Source organism: Squalius cephalus (assembly GCF_949319135.1).
Source record: "Squalius cephalus genome assembly, chromosome: 25".
Classification (NCBI taxonomy): Eukaryota; Metazoa; Chordata; class Actinopteri; order Cypriniformes; family Leuciscidae; genus Squalius; species Squalius cephalus.
In genome coordinates this window covers 2,539,261-2,550,542 of record NC_137146.1, presented here as the reverse complement: position 1 = coordinate 2,550,542, position 11,282 = coordinate 2,539,261, and the positions used below count along the sequence as shown (strand labels likewise).

General features: G+C 38.6%; 1 protein-coding gene across 1 annotated transcript; it reads right to left on the bottom strand.

Moving 5' to 3' along the window:
- Positions 1–3,066: 3,066 nt before the first annotated feature.
- Positions 3,067–10,774, bottom strand: LOC307153881 (uncharacterized protein). Its single transcript, XM_079863636.1, has 3 exons — positions 10,096–10,774; positions 9,918–9,995; positions 3,067–5,635 (listed from the first exon to the last, which is right to left on the bottom strand). The coding sequence occupies exons 1-3, from the start codon at positions 10,495–10,497 to the stop codon at positions 4,073–4,075; spliced, it is 2,043 nt and encodes a 680-aa protein (XP_079719762.1). The 5' UTR covers positions 10,498–10,774; the 3' UTR covers positions 3,067–4,072.
- Positions 10,775–11,282: the final 508 nt, after the last annotated feature.

Genomic DNA, 11,282 nt, shown 5'->3' with positions numbered 1-11,282 from the left:
ACTCGTACTTTATTAAAATAAAGCAAAACAAACAAAAGTCGTGCATTCACCGAGGCAACCGCGACGGCACAAAACAGTTAAAAAACGAGAGCTCGGATCCACCGGTTTTCTTTCTCTGCGTCCAATTTTCTCTTCAGTCTCTCTCTCGTTCCAGCGCCCGGCTTATAAGCGGTCTCTCCACACGGATCACAGCAATAAGACACAGGTGTTCGTCATTTGCACTTGACCTACTTGCGTCCCGCTCGTCTCTTCTCTCTCCCATTACAGACCGCGCTGAACCACGCCCCCCTCGCCACAAAAAGCATGTCATTATAAAAATAGAACTTAGCCTCATCCATGAACATGATTTTTCGATTCCCGTCTGACTGATTTACATCCACGGTGGAGTTTAAAACGACAGTTCCCATCATTCCACGCTCCTTCACATCGTCATCAAGCTACGCCGTTGTTGTTGTTTGGAATGTAGCGCCCTCTAGTGGCAAAACATTCTTGCATATTGCAGCTTTAACTTTGTCTCTTTCTTCCTCAGGGATGGAATTTAACACAGTGCAACTGTTACTTATCCATTTGGTTAATCGGAATCCACCTTTAGCGTACATTTCTGTGAGCTTCTGGTACAATAGAACAGCTTCTGAATCTGTATACAAGACAGTCGTCTACATAGAAGTTATTAAAGACAATGTCCACGGACTTGGCATCATACAGATCCTTATGGTCCTCTGCACACTTTCTCAATGCATAGCTAGAGCAACTTGGAGATGACGTCGCTCCAAACAAATGCACAACCATTCTGTATTCTTCCAGATTGGCATCAATGTTATCGCCAGGTCACCAAAGAAACTGCAAGAGATCACAATCATAAGGATAGCCTTCCTGTAGCTCAAACAGTATAGCGTTGGCGCTTGCAACGCCAAGGTCATGGGTTTGATTCCCAGGGAAAGCAAGAACTGATAAGAATATAAACGTGTACCTTGAAATGCAATGTAAGTCGCTTTTGATAAAAGCGTCTGCCAAATGCATAAATGTAAATGTACCTTAACCTGATGAAACATCAATTCTATGTCAGCCATCATGGCAACATACTCCATTCTGAATCGTACAAGAACACTCACCAGTGGACTTGTTAAATCTAGACCTTGCAAAAGATGTTTTTTAGGATGATACACACCATGGTGAGGTATGTACAATAAGCGTCCATCAAGTCGTTCCAGTTCAGCTGTGGGAAACTTTTCAGCATGGCCTTTAGTGATGACACTCTCCATAAAGGTAGTATAGTCAGCATGAAAAGAAGCATTTCTTTGAAGCCTTCTTTTAAGATTCAGAGCAAGGTTGTTCCACGATTGCTCTATTCCTTGGCATGACTACCTTTTCATTTCCAGTGGTCAGTCTTGCTGACTGTGAAACAAAATCCATGAATTGATGATCTTACTTTGACAATCCTTGCCGTTCCTCTTGAACACATTCAGGAAAGTCACCCTTGAACTGTTGCTCCCACAACTCATCCAGTTTTATAACTGTAATCCTATTGACAAGTCATGTGATGATGTTCCTCAACAGCATACTCTTCCAGTCGCTTGATTGGTCCATTAATTGCCCATCCAAACATGGTTTTAATGGCGTACGGGCCACTGTCTTGACAGCGAATAATCTGCCATGGCTCCAAAGCCTCTGGCACATTAGCACCAATCAACAACTCCACATCAGCATTAATTGAAGGCAAACATAGATGACTTAAATGAGGCCAACAAGCAAGATAATTTTGTGTGGCGATGTTGGGTTTACTTACAGGCATGGTCTTCTGCGTGTAAACCTCTGGTAAAGAAGAGTAGTGCTCTTGATTCAATCCTGACATTTCCAGATCATTCAGAACATAACAGTTCTGACTCATGGTTCTCATTAGGATGTTAATTTTCTTTGCGGAGAGATTGAGCTTGGACATCAAACTCCCTGTCCAGAAAGATGTAGAGCTCCCAGAATCAAGAAAAGCATAGGTGGTCACAGCTTTACTCCCTTTGTTTGATTTCACACATTCAAGAACGAAAGACAATGCACAATTTTCTTTACCAGCCCCAGTAAGAGCACTGGACTGCAGCGAGACCAAAGCACTTCCCACTGTTGACTTGGACTCATCTTTATACTGAATGCCCTTTTTCTCTGATGGAAAAATATGAAGAAGACTTGGGTGTTTGAGTTGACATTATCTTACATATGCTTCTCTCTTTACAATCACGGCTGAAATGCCCTGTACACATGCACCCGAAACAAATCCCCTTTTTCTTCAGAAAATTCATATTTTTTGCATGAGCTCTTTCAACAAGCCTTTTACAGAAGTCCAATGCATGTGCCCCTTCACAGAAGAGACAGTGTTTATTCACAGCCTTCCCACCACACTCCTTTGCACCAGTTGCAGTGACTTTGGTAGCAAAACTACTTCTAGGTTTCAAATGAGGCAATTTATTATTAAGGTTTCTACCTCAATTAGGCAGAACATCTTGAATGTTTCCGAATACCGGATCTGTGACTATTTTCACCTGACTTTCTATGAAGTCAACAATGTCAGAAAAGCAAGTATGGTTACGTCATTCCTGTAAATGATATGCCACCATTCTCCATCTTTCTCTGAGGGGAAGATTTACAAGAACAATTTGCATATTAATACTCTACTAATACTCCAATGAGAGTTAGTTGACAGGTGCAACGCTACTTATAATCAACAGCATGTCTAAATGGGGACCATTGCTTATTATAACCAAAGCTCACTGTAACATTTTTATTATATCTATATTTTTGCAAAACTCCAAAACCTTTCACCCTGTTCCTTGCACACAATATTATTTTGTGACTTCAAAGCACTTTTATAGTGCAGGGCCTGCAAGCAAATGCATTTTAAAATTTCCATCATGTTCATTAACAACTCTATATGGTTTTCTGATGCAGCAAAATTGCTTCGCTCAGTTGGTACAGCGTTGCACTTATGATGCAGAGATACTCAGGTAGGAGTCCTGTGCAACTCGATAAATGAGCTTGAAGTGTCGTAGAAACATTTAAGATAAACATTTTCAATGTCTTGCAAAATATTCTGTTTGTGTTTTATTGAGAATTAAGCAGAATGAAGGTCATTCATCTCTCTTCTGTCATCATTATAACAAACAGGTCTGTTTCTGTTCATATGAGTGATTTTTTTTTTATTCATACATTTGTCATTTTGAAATAGTGATGCTATCAGAGTTATTTTCTCATAAGGCCTCTAAGTGTCAGTGCTTAATAGTACAATAATAAGCACTAAAAATATTGTACCTAAACAGTCCCTTAGTGACTGTACATTATTAATATTCATGTTCTGGCATGTTTATGTTGCTCTCAATTTGAATTTATTCCTTGAAAACAAAATATAGCAAAAAAATAATTGCAGTAATCAAATAGTTTTTTGCATTTGTTAATTTAGCAGATGCATTTATCCAAAACAACTTATAAATGATAAAAATACAAGCAATTGTGATATGGACACAGTTTCAGGGCCATATTTTGGATTTTCTGACTGAGTGTGCTACTTGACTAACATACTTTACTCTTAAAGAGACAGATCACCTAAAGAAAATAATATTTCTATATTTTCTCAATAAACACATGAAGCAATAAACACAGGGGCCAAAAAATGTCATAGAGAATTAACAGCACAGTCCAGATTTATAGTAAAGCAGAGTTTAGAAATGTAAATCATGTTTTTCACCTGTTATGATATTCTATTTGGCTATTTGTTGCTTTTACAGTATCATTGCTGTATTTTCAATAGTATCTTGCTGTATAAACGCATATACAGAATTCACAGTAATCACTTTAACAGTTAATTTTGCAGATGCAGTTTATGCAGCAACTTACAAATGGAAAATACAAACAAGTGTGATGATAGAAAAACGTTAGATTCATACAATATTGCAATTATGATCAATGATAATACAGGATAACATCACATGAAGGACATGCTTTTGAACGAAGCAGAAACATTTTAGGATCCTATTTTCAGTGTCAGCATCATTTGAGATGAGGCATTATTTGTGATTATTAAAATATTTTAAAACCTAGCCATGTATAGCAGAGCTTCTTGTTTTTCTTCTCCTGCTCTCTTCTTGATGTTTTCCAGTATTTCAGCTTTTACTGGCTCATTTATTTCCTTCAGTTTCTCAATCAGAAAATCAATGTGCTGAAGTGTGAGCAGAGAAACAGTGTTGAGTGCGATCATCTCCAGAGTTTCCACACAGTCAAAAGCTTCAAACACCAGCTTTATTTTCTCTTTCTCTAATTCCTGCAGTTCCTCTTCCAGCTTCTGGACCACAGACACACCATCTCTAATTTTGTCATCATATTTCTTCTTTAAATCTTCATATGTCCTCTTCTCCTTTCTTGTCTTTGTTACATATATTTTTGCTTCTTTGACATGTTTGCTGTGGTGGCATTTCTTTGTGCACACTGTACAGTGATAATCTTTCATCACTTCGCACCATGAGAGATCTCTGACCCACCAGCATCCTGGATAATGACAGTTCTCCTCACAGACGGTGCAGCATGTTGCCTCACTGGCTACAGAAAGATCAATATCAACCTTCTCTTTGCAGGGCACGTCAACTTCATACTCAAAGTTCTTATTTTCTTCTACATCTTTCTTGTTCTGCTTCAGAGCTTCTTGAGTTTGTTTCAGCTCCTTTTGCTTTAGTTCTGTCATGTTAACACGTTCTTTTAGATTAGAGACATTTGCCTCCAGCTGGTTCTGTTGTTGTAACACTTCTCGAGTCATCTTCAGGGTTTTTGGTTTTACACTCTCAAGAAACTTGAACAATCCTTCCATTCCTTTAAAACTGCGATTCCATGATTGATTCCGCCTCTGTTCATGATCTTCATCATCATATTCTTCATCATCTTCATCAGCAGCTTCTGACTGACAGTTATTAAACCGGAAAAACACTGGCTGATTCTTGTCATTCACAGCACACTTGATTTTAGCCTTTTTAACAGCCGTCAGGGCATTTTTAGCAGGAGCTCCATCTGAGTGTGTGAAGAGCAAGACAATGTTTTCAGCAATATCTCTCCCAAATAAAGACTGAACAGAATCAAATATGTATATCTGTCTGTCAGAGAGTCGAGTCTGTGTTGCATTAATCACCAGACACACTGCATCTACTTCATGAACACTTTCTTCAGATTTACTTAAACTAAGTAAACTCTCAGCGATCTGTTTATCAAGAGCAACTCCACGAGTGTCTCCATATCCTGGTGTGTCGATGATTGTTAGATCGATTAGACTCTCTTGTAGATAAAACCCATAAACAGTGGTTCTGGAGGTCTGACTGTGCTCTTGTGATCGGTCACTCTGATCATCTGTGATCTCAAACCAAGCCTTGTCTTCTCTCTGAACATCTAACATGTAGTTGATCATCGCATTGACCAGGGTTGTTTTTCCTGTTCCTGTTTCTCCCAACATCAGAAGGGTTTTATGGGGTTTGTTTCTGTCTCTCTCTCCAAAGGTCATTTTTCTATATAGTTCAGATTCACCCATGTCGTCTGACTTTTTTATCAGACGATATCGAGCAGGATTTCCATCTTCAATTATGATGCTGTTCTTGATGAGATCATTTATGTTCTGTAATGTGAAACATAAAAATACAACAATAATTATGGTCATGTGTTATATTTTTAAATGATAAAATTATGAAATGTGCACCAACATCCCTGTTAACAATAAAGTTTCTTTGACATAACTCAACCAAGAAAATGTAAGCATTTTACATTTAGTTTTTTATTCTGTTTACTCCAAAAGAAATATACATATTAATGGGGTCATATGATGATTTTGAATGTTTTTCTTTCCTTTAATGTGTTCATTTTCTGTTTGTGCATTCATGCGATCTGTAAAGTTACAATGCGATTTATTCTATCCAACAGAAAACGCTGTTCCAGACCAGCCTAAAAGGCCTTGATTGAACTTGATATTACTTTCTCAAACATTCACATCACAGTGTGAAATATTAGCATAATGCCACTCAAAGGCATACGCAATGAAAGAAGACGAGGCTTCAGTGAATTAAAGTGTTGTCGCTGTGTGTTTGGATGCGAAAGCAAAACCTCTTTTGCTTTTAGAGGTTAAGATGTATTCATAAAGCTGTTTCTAAGCAGTACGACCCAAAGGTTTGCTTGTGCACAGGCACAGCACATTTTATTTAAAGGTCCCATATTGTACACCTTTCTGAAGTTTTATTTTAGGTTTTGATGTCCTTAAGAATATATATTTGCGGTATAAGTACCAAAAAACATTTCAATATATTTTTACAGCTTCTTTCTCAGGAGCTCTGCCAAGAACAGGTAGATTTTGGCCTGTCTAATTAATATTCATGAGCCTCTCGTCTGATTGGCCTGTTGTTTTCTGAGTAACCCACCATTGGTGGGGGTGGAGACTGAAGGCGGTGACTGAGTAGTTTAACATACCTTGACTTTATGGGCCCTATTTTAACGATCTGAAACGCAAGTATCAAGTGCGAAACGCAAGTAACTTTGTGGTCGGGTCTCGGGCACTGTTGCTATTATACCGGCGGGATAAATTACTCTTGCGCCCGACGCAAATCTAAAATGTGTTGGTCTGAAGTCGCTTCATTACTCATAGGTGTGGTTTGGGCATAACATGAAATAAACCAATCAGAGCGACATCTCACATTCCCTTTAAGAGCAGGCGCGCTTGTTCCATGGCGGATTGCTATTATAACGGCGGATTTGCCAGGAGCGGTTCACAGCCGAGGAGACCGACGTTCTCGTCAGGGCTGTTAAACACAGAGAAGTGACATTGGGGATGGAGAAACACACCCAAATAAGCTTCGGTTAAACAGACGTATAATAATTTGGGTAAATGTGTAAGCTAGATTCATGCCTATTTTTTCACATCTTCATGGACACCACAATGATTTCCCTTGTGTGGAATATTTTTCCTTGTAATAATGTATGGTTTTCTAAAAATGAAAACTGCTGCATCTGTGTGTAGATGAGAGAAGCAAAGTGTGTGTGCGTTGTGCTCACTGACTTTAGACTAGGTATTTCCTGGTCTGTGGCGGAATTGTTTTCTGAAACTGCAAAATAGCACCAGGGAACGTTTGCGCCGGAACACGCCTCCTCTTTTCGCTGAACCGCCTCCGGGAGTGCAAGTTCATTCCCTAATTTACCGACGTGCGTCTGTGGAGGGAAAAGTCCGCTGTGCGCGGGTGAGAAATAGGAATGAAACATGCGTCGGTGTACAAAGTCAATTGCGCTGGGTGTAAGATAGGGCCCTATGACTTTATTGGTGTTTTTGTTAAACAAACTTTTGCCATTACAAGAATGAAATCCCTTCTGTTTTTTTGTTTGTTTTATCATTAATAATACCAGCATCATGTAGTGTAAATGTTTAACTGTAATGGATGTATAGCACAGGCTTTCGGAATTGATGAATCTGCAGCCGATCGTTCACATCTGGCATAAATTAACCCACTTAACACAGTAACCAGTTAAACCGTAACATCGGCTTCCTGAACCTGGAGAGCACAACATCGGTTAGACGCAACACTGTCACACATTCTGCTCAAGTCGTGCTTTCAAAGTTGGTTCCGATCGATCAGCATGATCATCCGCATTATCAGCATTATCTGTTATTTTATTATTGCAATAAATATAAATTTGGTTTTCCATGCTTTATTTGTGTTCATAATGATAATGATTAAACTAACCATAAATCATTAAAGCTACACTGTGTGAAAATTTCCCCCAACTAGCGGTGAAATTGTATATGACTACCCAGTGAATATTAGTTTTTGTTCCTTTCAATTTCGAGGGCGTTTTAACTCCTACGGTGGAGGTATTATTCCAAGATTAACATGGCTTCCAGTTTGACTTCGTCCAATTGCGCCTTTAAAACTGTCACCTGTGATCCGTCGCAGCACAGATTTATGTTACAAGGTAAACAATACTTTTTCACCATTGATGTGAGGAAAAGTAACGCAAGTTATACTAGAGGTCGTTCTGGCGTTATGCACAACCATGCTATGGTTAGACAAGCAACTATAAAACTTCGAATTTACACAAATAGGCTGGATTACCAGTCAAGAAGAAAGCAGGCAACCTCGGCGTCCGTTTTAAAATCTTTGCTCCTCGTGAGCTCTTTCCATCTGGGAAAAGTTACTCCAATATTGACTTTGGTCTTGCTGATTTACGTTTTAATTCTCTCTTTCGCTTCCTTGGTGCTCTGCTACATGTCCTCGAAAATAGGTGTGATCCTCCATCAGCAATCTTTCAAATCTGCCGGCAGTCGCGAGTAATCTCCCCCTCGCATTCGTCTCTGTGTCACTGAGTGTAAAGCGCGAAAGGCGAAGCTTGAATTTACAGGTATGTCCCTCTTTGGCTAATGTAGTTTCAAGGTGGAGGGGCAACATGGCGACCGGCCTTCGAACCCCTCACCCGTATGTACTTTCAATGGCAGATTATAAACTTAAGAGAATACTTTATTACTTGAAAGAAGTAAATATACATTAATGAGCACATATATTTTTGAAAGAACTAAGTGTTTTTTGCTAAGAATCAACTAAAAAAAATACACAGTGTAGCTTTAAAAACTCACATCAAGAATAAACACATCAATAAGTGTACATTATTGTATGTATTGCATTTATTTTTAATACTTTTAACTGTCCTGTCCAAGCACCTTTTAAGACGATGATGTGCGTTCAGTGCCATCATCCCGCCATTATAATAAGTTGAATTCATAAAAGACCATGGCTATATCTTATGACTTTTGCCTCTGTCAAATTAGGTAGGCCTTATTGCCAACAGCTAGGTAACAATGTTGATAGCTATTCATCAAGTAGGGAATAACTGACGACAGGTCGTTAAATTATTAGAAAATAATGCACACTGAGGTGGTAATGCGGACATGACGCGAAGCAGAGTTACACCTCGGGTGTGTATTATTTTCTAATAATTCAACGGCCCAGAGTCAATTATCCCGCTTACACTGCGGTTAGAGAGAGAGTGAGAGAGAGAGAGATCACTTGTGTGTGAATTACCCGAGTCTCAACTGTGTTCGGCAGCAGTCTCACTAAAAAGTATGTTTATCTGCTTCAGGAACATCACCGTTATTACCTCGCTAGTGAGAAATTTCATGTAGCTTTTAAGTTGTTAAACTATTTCACTGATAAAAACGCCAGAGCAGCTGACAACACTTTTTTTTTTCCGTATATGTGTGTGTGTTTGAGCAGGAGAGAGAGAGTATGTGCCTTTCATTCATAAAACGTAATTTCTGTGGTAAAAAAACATGGAAATAGTTCGTCATTTTTATCCTATTGTTTACTATATTTATTTGCTTGGTCAGTGTCGTTGTGGGTTTTGGTTCTTTTGCTGTTGTAGTATGTAAGGACCTTTGAAATAACTGAAATCATTTGGTGAAGTGATATTGAACTGTAATGCAGTCTAAACCTGCCTGGAACTACTTTAGCCCTGAGTTTCCCTGAAAATAATTGCACACCTTAAAACGTTCATCAACCAATCAGAATCAAGCATTCAACAGCCCAGTCATGTAGCCTAAGTCAAGGTATGTTATTGCTAAATTGGACTAATTAGGACAGTCATGCTAAAAGCACAATGGATTTTAAGGCTTTGCATTGGGGGGAAATAATTAAGTGTGTAATAACGACTGCAAATCTTGTATTATTCCTGACAATGGTTTGATGTAAAGTAAATAGAATCAAGGAGTCAGAGTCGACTCTGCAAACTGAATCGAACACTCCCAGAGAATGGCTGCATGTGTTCTCCAATAATGGAACATGTAATCTCAGACATTTGTCTGATTAAGATGTTCTAATTAAATTTGTGAATAGCCTAGGACCTAGGTCAAAAGAATCAATCCTCACCTTGGTGTGTTGACATGTTTTCTCTTCTTTAATGTTTTCTTTGTGTTTAGGTTTCTCTTTTAAGGACTTCAGTTCCTCCTAAAATTTAAAGTGAAAATCTATAAGACACCAGAGATTTCTGTAAAATGCTTATGTATGTAGTTATACAAGCTTTAATCTTCAGAAATAAATGTCTTACTTTGTATGATGGACCAATTTCACTGATGGGTCTGAAAGTGTGATTGGCGTGTTTCTGTGAGTCTCTGCACACTACACACACAGGCTGATTGTGCTCCAGACAGAAGAGTTTGAGTTTCTCACTGTGTAAACTGCAGATCTCCTCAGATCCTGATGAACTACTTTTATCTCTCTCCTTCAGAAACGATTCACACAAATTATTTAACTCCATATTAAGAGGAATAATCTCTCTTGAGGATCTCCTCCTGCAGACTGGACACTCCCGAGTTTCCTCACTTCTCCAGAACTGTTGAAGACACTCTTTACAGAAACTGTGATTACACGACAGAAGAACAGGAGACTTGAAGATTTCACGGCACACAGGACAAGAAAGTTCTTCTGGAAATACATGTCGTGAAGCCATTTTCACCGTCTGGACTCTAGACTTTACTTTCACTTTCTGAACGATCGTTTCAAAAACGAACAACCACGAGAATCACAAAGATCTGCTGTCTGTTCAGAAACAATCTTTGTTCTTCATTGATCGCTGATTCCCTTTTGCTTTTCATCTCTCAAGAGAGAAAATTTACGTAGATAGTCACGACAAAAAAAAAAGGTCTCTTCCTGGTAAATGTAGTAAAATGGACGGGTGCAGATTCTGATGACGCATGAGTGTGTTGTAGCATCACACATGTTTCCTCAACAAGAAGCCAATAGGATTTTTTCAAAGGCTTTTGGATTATCGCAAAAAAACAAGCTCTGTGATCAACAAAAGTTTATGATGCTAACACGTTTTGTAAAACATGAACAATCTTTCAGTTTTTATCTAATAATATATTTTCCCAGAAAATTTGAGTTATGGCATATATATATTCACTTTGTCGATAACAAAACAGAGCACAAAATGGACGAACACTATGTAAAAGAATGCTATTGAATCATTTTCTCCATAGTCCTGTCCCAAATGGTTCACCTGAGCACTTCATTTACACCTGTCGACAAAGTGTTTTTGTGATTATGAGGTTGAAACAAATAATTTTTTTATTGTATTACTGGAGGCAAGCATCATGGAACCAAATGATGAAAATGTTAGGGGAAAATAAATGGTGGTTGATTATTAGTCAGTGCTAGGTTCCTTGAATAAAGAAATTAAAGTTTGTGTGAGTATTTGACTGACCAGAAGAGGGCAGCACAGACTGACATTTCACA